Below are 25,361 nucleotides of genomic sequence, written 5' to 3'. Positions count from 1 at the left end.
CAAATGTGCTCCAGTATACTGAGCACATCATGGAGCAGACCAAAGGACCTTGCTAGCACTCTGTCCCCGATTGGCATGCCGCCACCAGGCTTACCTCTAGCAAGTCTGGTTTTATCCCTTTCCCCCTTCAAATCTAGTTTAAAGCTCTTTCAATGAGCCCTGCTAACTCCTGCACAAAGATCCTTTTCCCCCTCTGAGGCAGGTGTACCTCGTCTGTCACCAGCAGGCCTGGGGTCATGTAGACCAACCCATGATCCAAAACCACAAAATTCTGTCAGTGACACCAGTCTCAGAGCCAGGTATTGATCTGCTGGCTCTTCCTGTTTCTCCCCTCATCATTCCCTGCAACCGGAAGATAGAGGAGAGCAATACTTGTGCTCCTGATCCCTTAACCAGTCGTCCCAAGGCCCTGAAGTCTCTTTTGATCACCCTTGGACTTCTTGTTGCAACTTCATCGCTGCCTACAGGAAAAAGCAATAATGGATAATAATCTGAGGGCCATACCAGGGTAGGAAGCGTTCTCGTCACATCTTTAAGCCAGGCCCCAGGGAGGCAGCAGGCTTACCTAAGAAATAGGTCAGGTCAGCATACTAGGCCTTCTGTTCCCCTTAAGAAGAGAGTCTCCTATAACAATGACCCGTCTTTTTTTCTTTATGGAAGTGGTTTTGACGCAGGACCTAGGCCGACTTAACCTTGGTGACACCTCCAGCCTAGATGAACCATTGTCCTCATCATTGTTTGGTTCCACTTGCAGAGCCTCGCACCTATTATACAAGAGCACCTGGGAAGGTGGGGTAGTCATGCAGGAGATTCACCTGCTGCACTGGGCAGGAACTTGTATCACCATTCCCCCCCACTATATAATTATAGTTATATATATAACTTTTATAATTACTTAGTGGTTCTTTTTTAAAATAGCATTAAGCATTTCAAATCAACCTGAATGCTCCACATTAAGCTGATTACTATTACAGAAATTATGCATTTAAGGTGGAAAAACATTGCCTTGTGACAGTGCCAAGCTCCTGAACCTAATCCATAAAGAAACATGGACAGCACAGACATGGAAGGTAAGTTCAGTGTACTTTTTCACTCACTGTAGTTATTTTATAATTGGAGATAATTTTAAAATAAATTGAATCATCCTTCATTCTCTTCCAATGATAAATGCATTAAAATTATAAAGGTTGTCCATCAGGTAGTCTGCTTCATATTCCAGATTAGTACACTTAATATTTTAAAAATTTGTTCTAAGTGAATTCTTTGAATACTCCAAACAGCAATACTTTCCAAACAGCAGTACTTTCATAGTTCTCCCACACATGGAAACACAGACATAGCTAAGATCAATTTCAAACTACCTGCTTTCCACAAATTCACTTTTCCCATCTATATGCAAATTTTACTTCAAAAGTTATGGTATACCATAAGTATAGATTATTTGTTCTTACAAAATTAATTATGCTTTTTGGCAAGATAGTAAAGAAAACCCTTCTAAAATGTACTGTAGTATGAAAATAGATCAACTTGGGTTTCTAAACAAGCTTTCTGAAGATCTAGGAGAGAAAGCTGAAGTTTTCAGTAAGCTACAACTTAAAACTGCAAAGAAGATTGTTAATATAGGTTTTCATTTTTCCTACTTATTCTAAGAAAACACATATTTGCATTTCTCCCTAGAGGCCCTGCTCTCATTGATGTACTTAAATGTTTTAATAATTCAAAATACACTGACTTCTCTTTACACCCCCACACATCATCACTGGTTGATTAGCAATGAAATGAAAAAGCTAATAAATATTAAAATGCTAAATAGATGCTTTAGCAGCCACAAGAATGCCAATATTTGTTTAAGTAAATTAATTCTCACTTATTTCTTGTAGTGTGCTGGAGTAATGTGAAAGCAAACTAAGCTTTAGAACATAAATTGGGATAGAAACTGACACTCAAGGGCTAGCAGAAAGCACAATTTGAACACAATTTCATTTCATAGTAGGTACTAAGTACATTAAAGAAATAAATCAAAGGAAATTCAGTTGTGAAAGATTCCCCTCAACTATCATTTGCTTAAAAAAGTTAACTCCGGATAAAAAATACACTATGAACTGGACAGTAAAACCCAAAATGCTAGCTTGATAATACAATAATACTACAGACTAGCAGTTGATTAATAATGACTGAGCATAGATAGCATCACTGTTAAATAAGATGACCTCAGATAGCTTTGCAGTCAATCATAGAATTAAAAAGAGATGCTATATAAACCAAATCTTTAAAATTCATTAATTAGGTATTAGCAGATAAAGCCAGCTCTTGTTGTAGCTAAAACAGCACATAACAAGGTCTATTTCATAACTCTTCACTTGGACACCACTCATCTAGAGTGTTCTCAATCCCTTCATACTGCAGAGCATTTCCTCCATACCCACACACTGTCCTTCCCTCCTCCCTTGCCCTCCAACGCTGTCCTTCAAACAATGCAACCTCACTGCAATTCTGTCCTCTAGACCTGCAATACTGTAACATTTTCTTGAAAAAGTAGCACCTAGAAGAGTTAGAAAAAGGCATCTACCTAGAGATGCTTAAAATACTTTTGAGCATTTACTGTACTAGTCCCACCAGATGACCACATTAAGAACCAGTGTAACTTGTTAACTAATGCGCAAGACTGAATAAAAGACAGTAACTGATACTTGAATTCTAGATCAGTCTATAGACAAAGTGGTGCTCAAATTGTGGTGCTCTCCAACAGAGACATAATACACTTTCATTTAGATGATACGTTTATTAAATTAGAATGAAAAAGTTAATGTACTTTAGAGTGCAAGAAACACATTTGGACACTGGACCTCAATACAGAGAAACAATGTCTTCAGAATTATTACAGCGAAAAACATCCTCTGTACAGTATTACATATCAACCAAACAAGCAATAACATTTGTAAGGGAAAAAACATTCAGTACCATCAGCAGATGCAAAGAGCAGTAGAAAAGAAAGTAGCAAGAATCTATCTAGCTAGACAAAAAAAGTTCCTACCTTTAGCAAGTTATGCTCTTGGCAGGACTCAAACTAGTACTAAGAGCACTAACTTTTAGCAGATGCCAGTCTTATACAGCTGGCTTTGGCTCCAAGCTGCTTGAAGCTGTTGAGCAGAAGAGCAGCATCAAACACAGTATTATCCCATTAGTATTTTGTCAAAAGCTACAATCATGAGTGACAATTTATTTGTTTTAAATCAAGAAACAGACTTCAGTTGCAATATCTTAATTTCACAGACCCTAGAATACCTAAACACTCCCTGCCTTTTTTCATCTCTCCAATTCAAACCTGACAATGAACAGTTTGACTGAGAGGATATGTATGCTGAAAAGCTGAGTAGGTTTATGATCAGTGTTTTGTTCTTTTTAACAAGATAAAGTAGCACATCTTGACATAAGAGTTTCAGCTACAATGCTTAATTAAATCAAGACAAAAATCCCCAGAACAATATTTAAGTATAGTGTAAAATGCTGAAATCCATCTACTGGCCATACCGCTCCTATATCCCACCTTCAACTCATACATCTACCCTGTTTTGTGTAACATTTGCTAGAACAAAACAAACAAAAAAATTCTAGGAACAGAAGCCTCCCCCAGAGGCCCAGAGCCCTGTTTATTAATAAACCTGGCTAACCTAACATTCACACTTACCCCTCCTGGTGGTGAGGATTGAAAGGTGTTTATTCTGTGCTTGAAATTGAGCTGTAATAGGACGCAGTACAATTTACCAGCCATTAAGTTGAACCATGACCACTTGCTTTTATAAAAAGCTGTATTATGGATCCCAACGTTTTAATATAAAAATTTAAATATATACATTTTCCCTGAATTGTTCCATCCCTAGCAATTCATGCTATCTGTGTAAAAGTTAGATCAAGGGACTCTTCCTGCAGGTATCTAAGCATTAAATCCTTACCAAGATTTACCCTTTTGGGTGACGATGTCACAAATCACTGTGCTATAAAAACCAAATGCCTCTACACCTACTCAATCACAAAATTTACCATGATTGTAGGGAAGGGGCAAGACTAGTTTCTTGATGAACACCTATTTTATTTTAGAAAATAAAAATGTGGTGACTCTACAACTAAAGCACACAGAAACTATAGCCTTGAATCTCATTATTGAAAAGCCAATTGAAGGATGTATAAAGACACATGCTTTCAACGGTAAATTTAAGATGGTATGGGATTCATAACAAAACTTAAAATCGTATGTTATGAAAAGACAGCTTTAAAAGGTCAGAAACTGGGATGATTTTTGGTGCTGTATTTTAAAAGTTTCAGTATCACTTTTAATCATAAAAAATAAATATTCATGCTCTACTGCCAGTGCTACCTAAAGGCTTCTTGAATGTAGGTGGGGGAAAAAAATAAAAGTAAGATCAGCTTTTCAGCAGATAATAAGGAAAATATTTTAAGTGTGAAACATGAAACAAAGTGTGGGGAAGAAGAGAATACGGGTCCCCTTCCCCTATTCCAAACCTGGCTTTAATATTCTCATGAATCACTCAAGAGCCTAGATTTCAAGTGTACATTCATTCCAACTCTTGAAAATATAAAGGTCTATGGCTATTGTAGAAAGCATTTGAAATCAAACATTAAAAAGATAAAACAGCAACATTGCACATCACGGGAAAAAATAAACTGGTGCATACTATTTAAAGTGCATTACTTTACCAGCTACAAAATCAGACACCATGGAAATTTATCCAACAGGTGTAACTGGTGCATACTGTAAGATTCTGCAGCTCCAAGACAAACTGTTATCTGAAAAAATAACACTAACAATAAATACAAGCAACCTCCAACCTCCTCTGAGGATCAGACGATAACTCAGATATGTTAAATTTTCTCTCACAAAGAATTTATTTCCATCTGCATCAAAAAATAATAAATTGACTACAGCAACTGTAGTCTAACAATTAACTGAGCAACTCATAATGCCATTCAAAGATTCTGAAGCTACCTTTCGTGCTTCTTATTTCAGATTACAGGAAAAAATAGAATAGTCTTTTCACTGATATAAACTGATAATTTTGCTGAAATAAAGGTGTAAAGAAAGAAGCCTTATAACCAGATCATAGATTTCTGCTTTTTTAATGTAAGACAACACCTTAAATAATTGTTTACGGCTTCAGTAATTTTCCAGGTATAAAAATCTTTCCTTCTGCACTTATCCTTTGAAATAGCCATGGGAATGCAGAAGTAGTAGTTAGAGTGCAATTAACTGTGGAAGTACATTAGGGCTCAGTCCTGTTCTCTGCTACAGCAATACATACTGTACTTGTTAAAAGTTACCTGTTAAGATTTTACAGATACATAACAATGCTATACGGGAAGATAAAGCCCCAAATGCACGTCAGATAATATATTGCTTTGGTGCCCGATGACTAGATTGACTAGAAGATGCTCATTACAAATACCAACAGCGCAACCTAAGAAATTTACCTTATTAAATTAAAAGTCTTCAATCAGAAACAGTGGAATATATCACAGCAATAACTAAACACCACAGGACAAGGAAAGGGTCTTTCTTTTAATTTCTGGCAGAAATAGGCTCCTTGATGAAACCTAAATACTTTAACAGATCAGTTATGTTTAAAGAGCAAACCCTCCATGGAAAAAAATTTTTTTTCAATCTAACAAACAGTAGTAAATCCTGTACTGCATAGAGTTACTTTGTAAGAACAAGTTTATGAAAAGGGGGAGAGAAAGAAAAGAAAAAGCAGCATTACTCCCCACCCCATCAGAATACAGCCACACAGGGCACAGCTGACAGTAAAGATGCTTCAACGCTGTATTGTAGGACATAAGCTAAACTGAGTATGTACAGACTGAGAAAGAAAGTGAAAAAGATCCAAATGTCCAAGGAGAAAAGGGGTATAATCTTTCACACAGGATGCGCTAACAGAAAGCTGTTGGGAATTCTTCCTCTAGCTAAATCCCTGGCTTGGCAAGTAAAAATGAGTGGCATCGAGGACGGGGACTATGCAGGAAGTGGGGTTCTATGATTCTTCAGCCATCTGAAGCAAGGAGTTGATAGCTGCATCCTTGTTCCCCCTCTGAGCTTCTAGCACTGAGCGGATTACTTCCCTGTCCATGTTGGGAAACATGTCCTGGATAGATTTCAGGTCCTCTTCATTACACAGGTGCTGAGGGTTGACCGCAGGAGGTGGTATTGCCACTGGTACCATGCCTGGATTACAGACTGCAGGCATCCCTGCAGGCAAAAAACAGAAGAAGAAAAAAAACAAAACATACGTGAGTGGGGGGAAAAGGGGAAAAAAAAAAAAAAAATCAATGATTTTGAAGAAAGCAGCTCATGACTTGCCCCAGCCTACCAACTTCAGCTTCTTGGGGTTTTTTTGGTTTTTTTGTTTGTTTGTTTTTGTTTGGGTTTTTTTAGCATGTACTCCAGAGAAAAAAAAAAAAAAGATTGCAGAGATTATACCTAGACTGTTACAATCAGAATACATTTTTCTGGAACAGGTTCTCTGCCCAAGCTCTGTTCCAGAAGTAGTGAACTACAGTATAGCAGCAAGTACAGCTCAAAATTAGGTAAGACTTGCATTAACCAGGTTTACACATGAATCACTACCAAACACTAAGCATATCACAGGAAAGCGGAGGTGTTTTTTTCCCCCCGCTCTAAACTCCAAAAACAAGGCACCCATCATATTTTAGTTCCTAGTGTATTTATGTTGTGATGAAAAAGATAGGTTTACATCGGCAATATACATAACTGATACTCAAAAATTCAACGAATGCAATCTCCATTGCATTCAAAGGAAGGCAAAGTGCTTAAGTCCACTAGGAGACTGGACCACACTCATAAGCAAATTTTAAGCAAATGGTTTTTGCTGGTTAAAGTTCCATCCAGTTCAGCCTGCAAAGTCACAAAGTGGCAAACGAGCAATTCCTCTTATGCCTATAGGCGTACACACTGCTTTTCCCTGTTCCTCTGCCAGAGCACAAAATTCATCTGGCATTTTTCATTAACTTCTTGTACGTCTGTGTAAAATTAAAGCAGTGTCAGTTTAGAAAGACAGTTTTAGAAAATGGGTTTTCTAATTCCTATTAAAAGGAATTACTAGACAAAAGTCCCTTTTCATCGCTTAACTTTTATCATTAATTAAGCGTAGATCCATTGCTGGAAAAACTACCATTTAGTTTTCATAAAACTGAAACCAGGTATAGTATACATACAGAGTTTTGTTATCACTTCTGAAAATGGTGTATGTAATTTCTTCTCTAAGTAGTTCCAAACCCCCGATTATCTTAGTCCCACACCTTTGTGTGTTACTTTTCCAGTTCTGCTGTATTATTTCTAAGGTAGGGCAAGGAGAACTATCGGCATCTAGACACAAACATGGCACTACTTCATACAGCAGCATGATAAAGCTTTTGTATTTGTTCTCTATTTGCTTTCAAGCATTTTATCCACTGTTTCAAACAGTATTCACCTGGTATTTTCATAGAATGCTCCACAGTAATTCAAAGATCTTTATGTGTAGTAATGACCAAGCAAGAAATCATCACCAAATATGTATTAGTTAAGATTTTTATTTACACATAATACTTTAACACCAGCCTTAATATGTGATTTTATTTCCCATTTACTATGAGATCATTCTGCAACCTGCTAACAGTCAGAGATACTTAGAAAATTGCTAAGAGTTTTTGTTTTGACAAATTGTCTATTAGTCCCCTACTCTCCATTAGTTTTTTAAAAATATGATGCACCCCACCAAAGGCCTCCCTCCGTTAGGGGATGACTCATCACTTACTTTTATCTGTTCATCAGCTTTTCAAAATAGCTATTAAACCACAAGAGGACCTTTATTGTAACAGAATATCATATGAAAGGAAGAGTCCTTAGCAAATAACATTTTCAAAATGCAGCTGACAAGGTGATATACACAGACCACATCATTCTTACCCACATACTCATACACCTATAATTTCTAAGGTATGAGCTTTCCCTACATAACCATGTCACCTCCTTCTAAAGTTTACCTAGTTAGTTGTTTGTTTTAAATCACCTCATTCTAATCTCCATAGGTTTTAATCAGTTTATGCAATAGGGAAAACAGTTACTTCAGAGCTGTTTTTAAAAAAAAAAATTCAGTTTGCTATCCTCCAGTCATCTGAAAGCAAGACTAATTAAGCAATAGGCTACATACTGCATTTGGTAAAAAAATCCAAAATACAAGACTGTGAATAAATGTTACCTTACCTGCATTTTCTTACTGATCATCTTAACAATTAGTATTAAACTCTAAAATTATAATCTGAGGCCCCTTCTCCATAAAAAAGCATTCCTTCCTAAGAAGGACAAAACCAAACACTTTCTTCCTTCCCGTTATGATCTCACATTCCAACTGTTTTTTTTTGTACTCCCTTATATACGTCTATCTTTATAGTCCATTACCTAAATGATTTTAGGTTCTCTGCTTCTTTAAAATAAGGAGTTGAGAACTATTTACACATTTGATCTTCAAAGGCTTTGTCAGCCAACCTTATTACCAGTTTAGTTTTAATATATAATTTAACTCTCTCGCATCCCCTCATTTAGGCAGACCTACCAATTTTTGGCAGAAAACTACTTTACTGTTCTACTGCAGAGACTTTTTAGGATTCTCCAAGAGTGCTTTTTTTTTTTTTTTTTTAATTTGGCATACATTTACTTTGAGCAGCTAACAACTTTTTTTTTTACATAGTTTTTAGTTCACCTGTTTAGCTTTCTTTCTCTGACCTTAATTACTTCTCCTTAAGTTAAACAAAAGATGAACTATTTGCATCACCACTACTATACACCTTCAAAATAAGGTACTTTTTGAATCCAGTTTCATAGATTACTCAGGAGTAGATCAAAAGCTGCTTCTCTTCTACTGAATTCTGACTAACTGCTCAAAAGCATAATAACATAAAGCAGATCTACAACCGACATCATTTTCAAGCGTGCCTCTTCGCAGCCTCATCTCTCTTAGCATGACTAAAGTACTACTTAAGTGATCAAGCGTATTGCAACTATATTATACTACTTCTATTCAAACTTAACACCTCCAAAAAAAAACCCCAAAAAAACTTGAGAGCAAAGAGCAATTTCAATACTTACCTTGTCTCTTCCAAGATTTTCTTTAACCTGTAACTATTTAATCAGCAATGTCTATGCTCACTCTAACTTGCACAAATATTTTAGCATCTCAGTGATTATCATTTTTCTATCAGCTTTAAAAGTGCTATATTAAAATTCACATTCAAGGTTAGATCAGCTAAACCCATCTTAACTTACATCAACTCTGGTTGACAAGGTACTGTAATTGAATACAGTTTGACTGCGTGCATTGCAACCAAGATTTTACCTAATGTACTCTGCTATTTCTTTCCTCAACTTGGTCTTCTGTCCTATCTGAAAGGATGCATTACTGAATTGTAAGCACCTCCATACTTAAAGTTCTCTAATTTTGATTTTAAAATTCCCCTTGTAATCATCTTAAGTTTTATTAGAAGCAAAAAAGGAACCTAGATAATTTAAGTCTAATGTACAGGCTGCATCTATTCAGAAAGGTTCATGCTGGCAACTAAAGAAATGTCCCTCTCACCATAAATCTATTACCTACACAGTGGAACCATGTCTCTGCCCAGCCATTTGCATCACACCACTACCAGGGTTATCTATAGCCTCTTCTGCAACAACCTAAACTTTAGCTCTAGAGCTGCTTATGCCGTTTGGATCATGGTCCCTGGAATTCTGTCTGGCACTGTGTGTTTGAACATCTTGCAAGTCAGACCGTGTGCGCACCCTGGAGGCAAAGCACTATGCAGTCCTCACCAACACTGCAAATACACTTTACCCAATAATCATATCCAGCAGCATTCCAGATTGCCTCTTCTAGAGCTTCAACAAGCCTCAACTCATCCCTCACACTTCCTACAAACAACCAAGGCATTTACAAGAGGTGAACAAAGATTTTTGGCCTCAGAAAAAAAGTTGTAAAGTACCTGAAAGAACAGAGCAACAGAAGTTATGTTTTACTTCTGACACAACCTTCCTAATACTCTTCAGTAAGTCATCAGCACCCTAAGATTAATTATTCAACTATCAGCCTAAGTTGTGTAGGAACTGTCCATACAAGAGGTCAGTTTAAAATATTAATCCAAATGAAACATGGCTCACTGAGTACCACAGCATCCTACAGCTTACCAATAAAGTTTCAGTGTCTTGTCAGTGTTAAAAAAACAAAAAAAAAAAAATCAAGACCAGCACACAGTTTTTCTTACTGCTTTCATCAAAACAAGATAATTATGAAGCCAGACATCTGCACAGGCAGTATTCAAGAAGTATTTTCAATCTAAATATTCAATTTTAGAGACAAGAAATTTCTTGATAGTATTGTTTTTCACTAATGATTTTCAAAATCCATTTTCTCAGCTATTACAGTTCTAGAATTAGTTTAGGCTATCTACAACTACACTGTATACAAATGGAAGTTAGTATCACAGTGATTTTTAATAAATGTTTCCATGATAAATGCTTACTTTTCACAAAACTCAACATTCAAGCTATACAAGTACCAATTTAGAGAGTACCTTGGTTTTTTGCTTTGTTCCGCACTCAGACTAAAAGCATCCATAATTTCTGATTTACAAAATAGTAAGCAAGACTCATGCCTAAACTAAAGAAATATGCACTAAAATTTAGCAAATATACATATATATATGCAGTCATTAGAGAAAGTTATAATAAACTTCAAAGTTATCAATGTTCAGTACAAAACTGCTTTACATATTAAGCACCTCATTTCACTAACAGGTGAAAACTGAAACTAAACCACATAAGAATCCCCTATAAACAGAATTGCACACTCCTGTGTTGCTCTCAGATATTAGGTGTTATAAATCAGAATAATGGAGCACTGTTTTCCAATTCAGTGAAATGGCAATGACAAACATGCTGGCATAAGCAGTGACATTCCAATACATGAAATGAGTTTGTACAATAGCAAGTCAGTTGCTACAAGCAGCAATGGAAGCATCAAAGCAGCATTAACAGGGTAAACTTTTTCTAACTGCACACAAGGCATTACACACTTTTTATTTTATTTTCTTGTTCAGTCAAGTGCCCTATGTTTAATGTCTTAACTCATTATTTTTCTGTCCCACACATAGACCCTTTCAGAGTAAACTCAGGAACCTTCTCAGTATTCTTTCGTTTAAAGGAAGAAATGAGTATCACCTTTTTTAAAATATACAAATAGGTCTTAATGATACTTGCTTCAGAAAAAAATTCAGTGCTAAAATATGCACGCTATCATCTCAATTTTTTTTTAAAGTGTTGCTTCTTTGTAAACTACTAGAAAAGTGAAGTGTATGGATGGACCCACAAAAATTCTACAGTTCCACTGCTCTGAATAAACCAAATACACTGCGACAACCACATCAGTCTTATTTACAGCATCTTTCTGAAATTCAGAGCATCAAGAAATAACATTATTTCAGAATTCTAGAATTTTCTGAACATACTTGAAGACCAATGCTTTTATCGAAGTTAAGGATGTCACAATATCTTTGCACAACTCAAAATCAAAGGTGTCATAATGAAGTGAGTCTAAATTGAAGGAAAATTGATTTCCTGTAACATAATTTGCCTTTAGAGTTCAAGTCAGATGCTCAACTTGACATGGATCTAAAACAGATGTGCATGAAAAATAACACTTTTTTTGTCAGTGTGTATCTTTCTGAAAAAAGGCTTATTTGAAGATTAACAGAAGGCAACTGGCAGGCTGTCTTCTCAATGTCATTGCAGAACTGAGTTCTTCGCTTTCAAGTTTACAAAAAGTCATGACATCCCCTGCTTCTCCCCAAATCTTGCAGTAGCAGAACAACTGCAAGTTTTAAGTTTCTCTTCTAGGAAACCAGTACTATCACCTAGAATAGCTCACTGACATACAACCATTTCAGAAGAATATTAACATTGCGTTTTAGCCATCAACACCACTATCACCAGTTACTTCAATCATTATAGCTTGAAGCTGAGCAGATGCCTTCAAAGACCTTCCAACAGGTTAGAGGGGCTTTAACAATTTCCAGGAGATGCATTAAATTGTTCTATTGTGACATCCAAGTGGCAATACCTTGTGATACAGTCTGCTGTAACAAATAAAGCTGTTTAGATGAGTTCATGCAAAGACTCGAGTCAATGAGGATGGGACTGAGAAAAGAGCTTGGAAACTTACCCAGAGCAAAGTACTCAAGCCCTAAAGATAGGTGAAAATGAAGGGGCAAGGGGAAAGGAATAAGACATGGGAAAGAAATATTAATCTATTTTTAAAAGGAAATGAACCATTTAGCTTCTGAAGGTGGAAGTTGCATAAACTGAGGCAACTGGGTAAAAAATAAACTACCTAATATCAAAACCTAAATGCTGCTAGGATTCAGTCTCCCACCTAATTTGCTTCAGCGCTCTGAACAAGTTTCTGAAGTGTGCTGTTTTTACAGAAGTAACAATTAGAGGAAATGTTTTCAAAATAAGTAAGCCACCAGGTGTTTGCAGCAAGGATTATATTTTACAGCCACAAAGGACAACATACATCCATGGTTTTCTGAACAAATACCAACAACATCACAAGCTAACCTATGAAACTCAATACAGAGACCTAAAGGAGTAATGTACATGTACACATAACTTCGCCTCAATGAAAAATGATATTCTGGACTCTGACAGACCTGAAACACGTGGGTTTTTAACTTACTTTTTACACATGTTTATAAGTTAAGTACAAATGGATTTCCTATTTATCCCATGAATACTTAGCTGATAAGAAATATAGCTTGCTTCATTGAACTAACGTTTTTTAGCTTACTGTCTTTGATACAATATCAAGAAGATCAGCTTGGACTGTAAGCAACCAGTATACCACAATATTCTGCAGCCTAAATTAAGTAATCTTTAGAAAAAGAAATGGGAAGAAATGGTAGATAAACTCAACTTTTAGAAGAGCAACAGGACTGACAAAGTCAAATTTTCCCAAACCCAATCCACAGATATCATCTATGGCAACTATAGTTTGTAGCCACTAGTGCTACTGTCAGCAATTTTTTAATTTTTAAAACTTTTGAAATTAATTAACATGGTGCAAGAATATTCTATGGCCATTTCTGCTTTCATCACAGTTCTGTAACATGTACCATCAAAAATGGGGGAAAAAGCATGACTTACGTTGGCACTTCAAGCTTCATCTGCTTACCACAGTGACTAACTGCTTGCTACTACTATTTACCTCAGTTTGTATGATAGATATATGTGTAAGAGGACTTAGTTGTTTCGACCTTAATTAGAAGGTTAGTTATGTATACTAAGTTTTGAACAGAAATTTTCTGTTACAGAAAAAACAGCTTGGCCTTCGTGACAGCTAAGTTTGACTTAACATCATCTCTCTTTAAGGCACAATTATTTTGGACAGTCAACTGTTAAATTGTCTGGATAAACATTTTAGTCCACCCATTGTATTTCCATCATAGAGAAGACTTAGAATCTAACAGTCCTGCCCAACAGCAGAATCTCCTCCATTTCAGATTTAATAAACTATTCAGTGCTGCTCTTCCACTGTTCTGAAGGAAACAAATAGAACTTGCTTATTGACTACACTCATTTAACCTGATAGTTAAAAAAACTGAACTAAGATGGGAAGAAGATAAACATTCCTGTGGAGCATACTGATGTCCTACCATTGCCCTTCTTGAAGTAGTCTCAAAGAGAGAGAAAACCCTGTACAGTGTTCCAAAGAAAGTGTACCAACAGAGTTTCCCCAGAAGGTACAATCAATTAAACTGCGCAGGGAAGGCCAGTAGTTTGCATGCATCTTTCTGAAAGAGTTTACAGAATCCAGGAGGAGCATCTAGCTCAGTATATAGAAAACATTCTGACAATACTCCGTGCCTTCCAAGATGCACTGCTGGTTCCTTTATAATTTGAAATTACTTTTATTAAGCCATGCAATTAAATGTATGAAACAGGAAAAGTATTCTGAAGTCAAGTCACTTTCAAAGTCCAAACCTAACCATCCATCTAATTGTTATGAGTGGGTAATTGATTAGTGAATAGGCAAAAGCTTTAAAACTCACAATGCTTTGAGAAATTTTGATGGTGCACACAGAAATTCTAGAACAGCAAACACAAAGCACAGTAATATTAAAAAAATAAAAAATATTAAAAAATCTAAATACGTCAAAAGGTGGCTTGTAATAAGTTTGGCATTTATAAAGTCAAGGAAGTATATTCAAGCTTTCCAAGAACAAAAGAAAAGTTCAAATCAAGGGGTGGGACTTTGCAATGCTTTAAATATACAAGTCACAGAATCAGGAAGAATTTTTAATACAGAAGATTATCATAGCAGTAATTAAAACAAACATGCTGGATCTCTGCAGAAGGGCAATGCTCCAACATATAGATCAATAAAATTGTTACATTAAGCCGAATTCTTATATGCTAAAATGTCAGGCATTACTATCACTTGCTAAATATTAGTTATTTCTTCACTTGTCCAAGTAGATTTAATAAGTATTACTGAAAATATTCTCAAGATGAATTCACAGTTTACAGAACACCAAGATCTGAACATCAAGATACACCATTGTACTTGTTTTTCAACTTTGAAGGTCTAGTATCAGTTTTATCTGTTCAGTTCTATGTCTAGTTTCAATTATACCTGAAACTAGTCTCTTCATTTCTACTGCTTGTACTCTGACTGGCACAGTAATTTTGCAATACAAATATTCTCATTTTGATCTGTTCAAGAAGTTCTATAGCACCTTCTATTACATTGCTGTATGTACCACCCCAGCTATTGTTCTTCTTTTAACCATACACAAGATAACTATGTTGAAGTTCACTAACTGCTTCAATATATAGGGACGCGATGAACCTACAAGCAAAAACAATACAGCATCTAATTCAAACACAGGAAAGCTACACCGAAGTCTGGCTTACCACAATGGAATCACACTTCAGGATGCACACACAAGTTGAAACTAGTTTGTTGGCAAAGGAAGCAAGACTTAAATCCCAAGCATTAAGCTACTGCGATAAAAGCACTTTAAGTGAAGCAAACCATGTTTTCATCAGGGAATAAAGTATGTAACCAAACTTTTCCACGTTTTGCTTTAACTTAACTCTATAAAAATGAAACAAGAGGTATGATTCTTTAAGTTACATACGCAGTCTTCTGTTGAGGACGTTTGTTTTTACAGAGAATGAAATTTTAAAGTCAATTTTAAAATAAAATAAAACAAAACAAAACATATCTGTTGTGTCAGCCTTTAGCACTGCAATTACGTCCCACACACTTTCACTCGTTCATACACTTGTATGCAAAGAAATTCAAAGTATCTAAATTTATGTCTTATTTTCCCTAAAAATTACACATATTACTGAATAAATGTCCATACCACAAACTTGAGCTTTTAAGAGCTGTAAGTGAAACACACACACAAAAAAACAACCAACTGAACTTTACTTATCAGTTATCTAAGTAGGGCAAATTTAAGGTTATTTACATACTTTAAACTTTTCATCTTTGATAGAAAAATGACAAAACCTAAGTTAACACATCTTTCTACAAAAAGTCCAAAACTTACTTGGCACAGATTAAGAGAACTGACAATACCTGCTTTAGCTCTTCCTGATGTATTTACCTAACTATCTCAGAGCTCCCTAACATTTTTCATTCACTGTGCTACACACTTCACATGCTGTGTAGCAAATTTCCAACAAAGCATCTTCAAAGACCACAGAAGAGTCAATTCCTTTAGGGGCTATTTAAGCTGCAGTTCTGACAGCACAAGTCATTTGGTGCACTTTCTGAAGTCTGAACAGTTTCACACATGGATTGCCACCATTTAAATAAGCATGCATTATATTAGAGTGCAACCTACTAGATATTTAGTTATTCAGTGACCTAAGTCTAAAATAAATACTCAAAAAGAGAAACCTTCAGGCTACTTGTTCCAACTTGATAGTGATTTTAATCCATTTAATCAAACTCATGCAGCTCCCTTAAACAGGGTACAAGACTGAAAGCAGACCTACACTTAATTTGCTCACTCCTCTCCTCCCAAAAACGTATCATGGGAAAAGTGATCACAGCCAAAATCATTTATAGCTTCCTTTACATTCCAAAAAACAGGAGAAATTTGGTAGTTGTTTCTGCAAAACCCTTCATCTGGAAGTTTTAAGAGTCTTCAAAGAAAGAAAACATACCTGCTATAGGCACATATCCAACTCCTTGCTGATATACAGTGGGCATCAGGACCACTGGCTGGGGCTGCATCATCATGGCAGCTGGCAAAGACTTGACACACAAAGCACAACAGACAGATTAGAACTACTCAAGAAATAGAAAAAAACCTAAACCAGCAATTAAAACAATTAAAACAGTATTTGCAAAAAAATCATCAAATTGCAAATCCATGTTCCACGTTCCATATTACAATATGACTATACTAAGTGCTAATCCATATTAAGCAAAATCTCTGGCAAATTAACTGAACTACCATCCTTTTAAATGACAATTAATTTGCCTGTATATCAATATAAACACATCACATCAAACTAGCCTTTTGCAACAGTTTGATAAATTTTGCCACTGAAATTTTGTTACTGAAGCGATTTATTTTAAAATATGGGTTTAATCAGCTTTTATGCCTTATTATGTTGTATATTCATTTCACAAGATTCATCGTAAATGAAAACTTAGAGCAAACTTGAATTTTATTAAAAGCAGTATACTGCTCCTTGAAGCAAATTTTAGTTCAAATAATTTTTGAGGTAAACCAGTACTTTAAACAAAATATCAATTTAACTCCATTCCCTTTTACTACCACAATTTCTGTTCAGTTTGATCCTGGAAAATATTAAAAGGTCAGGTTCTATGTACAGTACATTCATAGGCAGACAGTTTTAAAGGTTAATTACAAACTCATTTCTCCTAGGGGTAATAGAACAACTCTTCAGATGTGGGGCAGAATGTGAATTTCAAACAGCAGGGAACACCTCTTCCCAGCTACGCACTCAAAAGCAGCTTGGAACTTTTGATCATGTACAAGCGTAGTAGGAATCATTCAGGGCTGCACATGCTACACATGCTATCCAACAGCTACTTAAAACAAAACTGACGGATGACAGAATAGTCCATAAGCTGCTAAATGAACCAGTGTACATCAGCAGTTTATGATTAGGAGCACCAAATGAACAAGAATGGAAGTAAAAAACAAAGTAATCTGAAAGAGCATTCAAACTATCCAGAAAGACCTAACACAGAGAGAAGTTTCCAGTATTTTTGCTTTTAAATTGACATGACTTGTTATATTCCATGAAGCTTTAAAAAAATTATTATTATTAAATTAGAAGTGACAGTGGACCATTTGACTGAGGATTTCTTTTTTATATTTCTATTAGCACAGGAATAAGCTGAATTTTTGTAATTGCAAAACCAGATAAATAAATGCCCATTTACCACCTCACCAAAAAGTATTTACTGCCTTAACTAATATTTTTGACTGCTATCCCCAAAGTGAAGTATAATTATTTTAAATGCTAACACACACAAACACCCAGTAAGGTACAATGGAACTATTTCTACCTCAAACTAAAACATCTCCCTCCCACTACCCAAGAAGCTTCTCTCCCTTCCTCCTCCCACCCCAAACTTGGCTTACCGTGTACGACATAACCAGATTAATCATTCCTTCCTTGTCATCACCCTGCCTTCCGCTCAGGCTATACCATTCATCCTCCACATTTCCTTGCTTCAGAGACTCAGGAATTGTAATGTGTGTCCAAGCAATGCGGTCATCCATTGAAAAGGCCCGCTGGAATATAATTAAAGAAATATTATCAAGTTAATTGTCCTGGGAAAAAAAAAAAAATCTTAAAATTATTCTTGACTAACACTTCCTTCAGTTTTATGCCATTTCATTTTGCCAATTTTATTTTTAAGTTATTCCTTTTGAAATTACTAAAGTGTCGGTAAATATTTTAGCCATCTCCTTTCCAACAAGGATGAATGATGCTTTAAGTGGGATTATAGACTGATTGCAGATATTTAATAACAAGAAATTGAAAACCTGAAGCAGAACACTTCTAGAAATACAACATACTAATATCAGCATAGTCTGTGTGACTCTAGTGACATCATATCAGATGTCACATCAATCACTTACATTAAATGAATGTAAACAGCTTCTGTTTACACTACTACCATAGGCTGTGAACTCCAGTAATTCAAGAGCAGATACAAGCACTGATCTGCCACCTCTGTTGCAGCAACAAAACAGACACTTCAACCAATCAACGAAGACCACAAAATAGCATCCAAAAGCTTCACTTGTGTAATGACCACACAGCTGGTGCAGTGTCAAATTTTACTACACACAGTAAGAGAGACAGCAAAAAAAGGCAAACCACAGACTTTAGCCTCAGTTGTAGACTCTTAGTTTAAATTGTTCAAGAAGGTATGTTTGTGCTAAGTCAAAGTCAATATCCTGAACTGGAACAGCTGAGATGCAGGCACATATCCCCTGCTGCCAACAATAACAACATCTAGCAGAACAACATACAAGAATTCAAGATAGTACTCTTCTAGAAAAGCTTTGTAGAGCAGATTACCTACCAGAGCTGCTAATCAGACCCATTCAATCTCTAAGAAAATGAAATTGTTCAGAGGTTAGGTACTTACTACCACTGTTTCTTAAGTAAAGCATAGATAAGTGTCTACATGCTCACTTGAAATGAAATTCAGGCAAGTATAGATTAAGTTATGTTTCTGCTAATAAATCCTAGTGACCACAGACAGTCTATATTTGACAGTTTTATTCTCAGCATTTCCAAGCTTGGGAAGGCTTCCAAGCTCCTCCTGCGTTACAGTAACACTGAAGAATTTCTGAGTAAAACAGCACTGTATAAACAAGCTATTTTTAATAGGGACAGTACAGAATATAAGGCTGCCATGCATTTTGATAGCGAAGAGGAGCTTAAATACCGCTCAGACATTTTTGCTTCTCTTCCTTTGCAGGGAACCCTGCTAATGCCCCTTATCAGCTACTGAAGGAAAAGTAACAGCTCTGACATCCTTGGGGAAGAATGAAGCCTTATGCATTGCTGCTCTTGGGATCCTGAAAAATTTTCATAATCTCCCAGAGAGCACAGCTAAGAAACAGCCTTTGGTAACTCAATCCTTTTTTGCAAGATTCCACAAAACCTCAGTCCAAACAGGAGACGGGGCGGGGGGGGGGGGGGGGGGGGGGGCAATATATAGTAGTTCTGACCTCATCAAATATCTCTAGATAGAAAGAGTCCACACCCGGGGGAACAGTGCACTGAATAACTTTGTTCCAGCGGGGGTTCTTGGCTCCATTATGTGCTGTTGGAGTTTCATACACAGCATACCCCAGCCGTATTCGACAATAGGGATCCATGCGGGTCATTCCATAGTTCTTTGCCAATTTTGCCTGGAAAGAAAAGAAAGCCTTTAAGTGTATAATATTTACATTAACTTGAGAAGTTAACTACTATTAGCTCACAAAGAGAATCAGATATTGAACAAAGGACTAAATTCAATTATGAGGTAGACAGGAAGGAAAAAAAAGAAAAACAGCATTCAGATTAAAACATAGAGCAGCCAGTAACACCATTAACGCCTGGGAGACCTTGAAAAGGGAACCTCTTTTTAACGCGTCTGTTGTAGAAAATACACATCTTCACCATAGCTAAAATAAGTTACTTCATACCAAACCAAAAGATACATGATTACAAGGAAATAGTAATAAGTTCAATTTTTGCCTAGGTATCTGCTCTCCAATATACAGTCATAAACTTAATGTGATAGGTAGCCTGCCTTCTTTCACTGAAGTACTTTTAAAGGATGAAATACAGAAATCCAGTAGCTTCAAGAATATCGCACAATACGAAAGTACAAACTGCAAGAGCAGTTCAATTGAGGTAAAATCTAGTAGATCATACTTTTCAAAGTGTAAACGTGAGCTTAACAATTAAAGTAGGAAAGCTGGCACCTAAATTATGCACTCTCTAGACTCTGAAGTCCTGAGATTAAGCAGCTTACCATAAAACTTCACTAAAAGAAAAAACAGCATATAAACTGTCTGTCTAGTAATTTAAGAGGACATAATCAACTGTGCTTAGACAAACTCACCGTCATTCCTATGTATCTGCAAGGGGAAAAAAAGCAGTAAGTTACCTTCCCAAAAAAATTTTCTGATCTTCCACCAGTTTATTAGTAACGGAATTAAGGCATGCTGCTCTATATACTTTATCAACACATATTTAAATACAGAAGACTTCAACCTTCATGTTCTACAGGTTAACTATGCTGTGGTACGTCTCCTATCCAGAATGCCACATGCCTCAACACGCAGCCAAGATTCCCACAGCATTCTTGCATAAAAACCTCTCCGACAGGTACAGAAGACTCTCTTGGGACACACAGGGTTGTACTGCCATTCAGAGGGACCTTGACAGGCTGGAGAAGTGCGCAGACAGGAATCTCAAAGTTCAACAAATGAAAATGCAACATTCTGACCCTGAGGAGGAAACCACATGCACCGCTACAGGCTGTGGGCCAACTGGTTGGAAAGCAGCTTTGCAAAGAAGGACATGGGGGTCTCAGTGGACACCAAGTCGAAAATAAGCCAGCAATGCACCTTTGCAGCAAGGAAGACTGGGCTGCACTACGAAAAGCACAGCTAACAGGTCAAGGAAGATGATCCCTTCTAAGCACTGGGGAGACCATATCTGGAGTACTGTTCTCTTTAGTTCTGGGCTGCCCAGTAGAAGACATGGTCATACTTGAATGAGTCCAGCAAAGAGCCACTAACACAATTAAAGGTTTCACAGAATGGCTGAGGTTGGATGGGACCTCTAGAGATTGTCTAGTCCAAGCTCCCTGCTCAAAGCAAGGTCAAATACTCAGGCAAGTTCTGAGTGTCTCCATGGATGGAAGCTCCACAACCTATTTGGGAAACCTGTTGTGATGTTTGACATCTCTCACAGTAAAAAGGTTTTTCATATATTTAATAGAGTTTGCTGTATTTCAATTTGTGCTCACTGTGCCTCTTGTATTTCCTCTAGATAGCACTGAAAAGAGCCTAGTTGTCTTCTTCATAAATACCTGATGGCAGGGACTACTCGTTGATAAGATTCCCCCCAAGACTGTTCCCCAGCTCTCTCAGCCTTTCCTTGTATATAACATCCTCCTTAATCCTCCATTAAGAGACTGGCCTGGGGAGGGGATAGGGGTGAGATGAGGTTTGGACAAAATAAGCTCCAGAGGTCCCCTCTAACCTCAACTATCCTGTGATTCTATAGCAAGTGGTCACTTACAGACATGGCATCACGAACAGCCGTTAGGTTTTATTCTTCAAGCAAGATTTTCTTTTCCTTGTCTGCACAAGTAACTAAAAATAAACGAGGATTGAACCTGATAAAGACCAGTATCAACTCCATCAGTTCACCAATCCAAACAGGAATCTGGATGTTTCTGTACATAGCCGTGAGATGCAAAACTCCTTGAACACTGTACTGTCTGCCCACTTATCTGCTCCAGGAACTTCCACCATCTATACTGATTGGATCAACATCCTGTGACAAAAAGCACTTTAAGCTGTCCAAGCAAATAGCCAAAGATGAACAACCTATGGAGTAGCATGCAAGTTGCTAGCAACTGCTAGAGAGTTAAAGACAGACATGGCATGCTGTTTGATAAATGGTTTTTTTTTCCTTATAGGTCTGAGGTTTAACCCGAATCATCTATTCCTAGCTCTGGAAAAAAGTTATACTAAAGCTTCTTTCACTGTGCTCTGAAAGTGGTAACATTTTTTCTGCTGTTCAAAGTTGCAGAAGCAGCTTTGGATCTTATGCTCACTGAACAGTGTCCCACAGATTGGGACACTCCTCAGAACTAGAAAGAGGGATGCAACTGAATGCAATGAGTTCAAGTGTCTAGATCTTAGAAGTAATAAACTTGAAAAAGCATTATGCCCAGTTTTAAAAGGAAGGATATCGGCTGTGAAGGAGCAAACTGACCAGTGAAAGACATAGAAAGGAAGGATCAGAGTCTTTTTTCCTGAGAGACCCTATATAGGTTTACTCCCCAATAAGGACCTCACCATGGAAGCAGTAACCATACATGTACTATTCCAGGCTTGGTGCTAAATCTGAGGCTAAATCTCTCTTTGGCATGTTTTTAGAGAATGACTTGAAAACAGCACTTGTAAATAGATGAGGTGTGTTAATATGAAGGACATCTGGTATGCTAAAGCAGATGAACAGAATTGTGTTAAGACAGACAAGTTTTAAAACCTGAAATCTTATGCATAATGAATGCAGTAATACAGTACTGCCAAGAGATAAAAGAAAGGATAACAAGGGAAAAGAGGAAGCAGAAAAAGAGCTAGGACTATGCACTTGTGATTAATAAGAAAGCCTGCAGAAACCACTAGGAAAAACAGCAAATGCATTAGAGGAAATGGGGATGGAACAGAGCAGTCACTTAAGGAAAAATAGATAAGGCAACTGCAGTTCCCTACAATATTCTCAAAATTGCTAATGTCTTCCAATGTTAAGTGTTTCTACAGGAAGCCTTCTTAACAGAAGTTTTCAGAGAAACCTGTTCACTGTAAAAAAAAAGTTTATTTGATTATGTGCTATAATAGCAAGGTTGTCCTGGGTTCTGCAGGGATAGAGTTAATTTCCTTCCTAGTAGCTGGTACAGTGCTGTGTTTTGGATTTAGGACAAGAACAATGTTGATAACACACTGTAGGTAATGCTTACACTAGTCAAGGACTTTTCAGTTTCCCATGTTTTACCAACTGAGAAGGCTGCAGGTGCACAAGAAGCTGGGAGGGGGGCACAGCCAAACTGGCCAAAGGGACATTCCATACCATGTGACATCATGCTCAGTACATAAACTGGGGAAAGCTGGCCGGGGGGGACCGCTGCTCAGGGCCTGGCTGGGCATCGGTCAGCGGGTGGTGAGCAACTGCACTGTGCATCACTTGCTTTGTGTATTATTATTATATTATTATTTTATTTCAATTATTACACTGTTTTTGTCTCAATCCACGAATTTTTCTCACTTGTGCTCTTCCAATTGTCTCCCCCATCCCACGGGGGGGGAGGGGGGGCGCGAAGTGAGCGAGCAGCTGTGTGGTACTCAGTTGCTGACTGAGGTTAAACCATGACGAAGGTTTACAGGAAATAGCTGCACGATGCAGCTACGAAACTGGAAAAAATGCTGATGTACAGAAACATGAAGCTACAAAAACTTTAAAAGTTACTCATTCCCTATATACAAGCAATTTAGTAACTCAAATTCCAACACAGAATCTTTTTGTGGCCACTGATCAAAAAAGACTAATTGTATTAATTAATTACAATTACTTAATTGTACAAAGATGTACAATTTATACCTGTACTACAGTAATGCTGAGTCTTCCTACTGTACCCATTGGTCCTCCATACTGTAGCTGCTGAGCTGCCTGGGCATCCATCTGGATTTGCTGTTGCTGCTGGGTTGGGGTAATGCGAAGAAAATCTTGAGGAAGCTCACCAACATATACCTTAAAAAAAGAAAAGAAAAAGAAAAAAACCCTTCAAACTTAAGTCTTCCACTTTCACAATGAAAAAGAGAGAAAAATATAAATCAAAGAAAAGCTTAGCAAAAACATTTGGCAGAATTTAGTCTAGTTTTGACAGCATGAACAAAGAACTAATTAAATGACAAAACTGCCAACTCGTGTAGAGAATAGTCTCATACTCACTTTCAAAAACACTAATTTCCAACATAAGCCTCTGAAAAAAAAGTAGGACACACAGAGCCAAGGCTGCTCTGCAACTAAACATTTAAGTAGTCCACACAAAAGTCAGAGCTATCAAGTTTTACATCCCATTCACATGTGACATCTGATGGCACCCAGCTCTTTCACTTAATTCATCACTCATGTTGCATCCAATCATTCCTGTGACAAGACATAGCACCCTGCTTTCATTTGAAAGGGTCACGTTCACAGTCACCTTCAAGACAGATCATAAAGACAATGTTTCCCATGAACCAAATCCTTTAACATAACTAAGAATCCTTCAACATAACAAAGATGCCCTAAAGCTTTTCCAATGTTAAACACGGCCGTCCTGCAACTAACTTTGGGGACAATTTGGGGACAAAATTCCACCATACTCGAAACAATAATGGAGGAATTCAAAATCTGGTCTATCACAAGAAAAACCATGACGAAAAATTGAAAGTAGAAAAATCTTAGAGGAACCCCATCACATGTGCCAATATGAATCAGCAGTCACCATGTATTTTCTGTTAGCTTTACGGTAAAAGAAGGGAAAGTTTCTACCTATTACTTGTCAATTCAACAACTCATGTTGTTTCTGGGTTTTAAATGCTCAGTGAACATTATCAATAACACATTTAGAGAGATCATAACATCAAAGTAACAAGCATACTGTAATAATAAATTTTAAAAGGCAAATACAGTGGCATAGAAAATTTATAATTACGCTGTACTCATTTCTGTTGTCTATAGAGTTGCTTACATATTTAATACAGAACTGTCCACCACATCAAGACAAAAGACAGTGCAATTTCTTATGTTGCTATCCCAGGCAAGATTACTCAATTATATATCTGGCAGATGCATGCCCACAGAACATACTTTAAGACGTTAACAGGCCTCTAGGACATAGCTTTTGAAGATCAGACAGCACTTGCATGCCAAGATTGCATCTTGGAGATAGCAGTAGTCATACAAAATGTGATTTGGCAAGAGCTGCAATTTCTGTCTGAGAGCCTCAGGATCCTGGCAACAGTAGGCGTTACATGCCAGAAAGAAACTTTATCAAAAAGCTAAGGAGGAAGTACTAAATGCCTGCTGCTAGGCTGCTGGGAGCGAAAAGAGGGAATCAGTTTTGCTTACAAGCATCTTAAATTTTACAATTAAGATCCTAAGTAGCTTAAGCTTTAAGAAGTGGGGAGAGGAATGGGGGCAGAGAGGGAGAAGACTAAGCTAAAAGATAGTGCTAATATTAAAAGAAAGCTTATTTAAGTGAGGCTGGAAATTAGACAGGGTCTTGTAACAGCCTTCTCATTAGAATACATGTTATAAAAAAGGAGTTAGTTTTAAAATAAAATATAATCCATTTAGGAAACATTTTAAGTGGCACCAGAATTAGCAAGGCAATGGTATTCACAACACAGCAGGTCCCCTCCAACCCTTGACCTCCAGGAAGTTTCAAATC

General features: G+C 37.0%; 1 protein-coding gene across 3 annotated transcripts in view; it reads right to left on the bottom strand.

Moving 5' to 3' along the window:
* Window positions 1-2,762: 2,762 nt before the first annotated feature.
* The window catches only part of TOLLIP (toll interacting protein), a 29,818-nt gene continuing 7,219 nt past the window's right edge, over window positions 2,763-25,361 (bottom strand). For 2 of the 3 annotated variants that reach the window (XM_076344224.1, XM_076344226.1), the window contains exons 2-7: window positions 23,525-23,674; window positions 19,366-19,548; window positions 17,758-17,910; window positions 16,301-16,391; window positions 12,279-12,299; window positions 2,763-6,259 (exon numbers count right to left, since the gene is read on the bottom strand). In XM_076344224.1, coding sequence (XP_076200339.1) covers window positions 6,045-6,259; window positions 12,279-12,299; window positions 16,301-16,391; window positions 17,758-17,910; window positions 19,366-19,548; window positions 23,525-23,674 — 813 coding nt within the window. In that variant the 3' untranslated portion in view covers window positions 2,763-6,044. The remainder of the gene's footprint in view (window positions 6,260-12,278; window positions 12,300-16,300; window positions 16,392-17,757; window positions 17,911-19,365; window positions 19,549-23,524; window positions 23,675-25,361) is intronic. The other variant, XM_076344225.1, reaches the window with a different exon arrangement.

This window comes from Aptenodytes patagonicus, chromosome 7 (assembly GCF_965638725.1).
Source record: "Aptenodytes patagonicus chromosome 7, bAptPat1.pri.cur, whole genome shotgun sequence".
NCBI classification, from domain to species: domain Eukaryota; kingdom Metazoa; phylum Chordata; class Aves; order Sphenisciformes; family Spheniscidae; genus Aptenodytes; species Aptenodytes patagonicus.
This window is presented reverse-complemented; position numbering and strand designations above follow the sequence as displayed.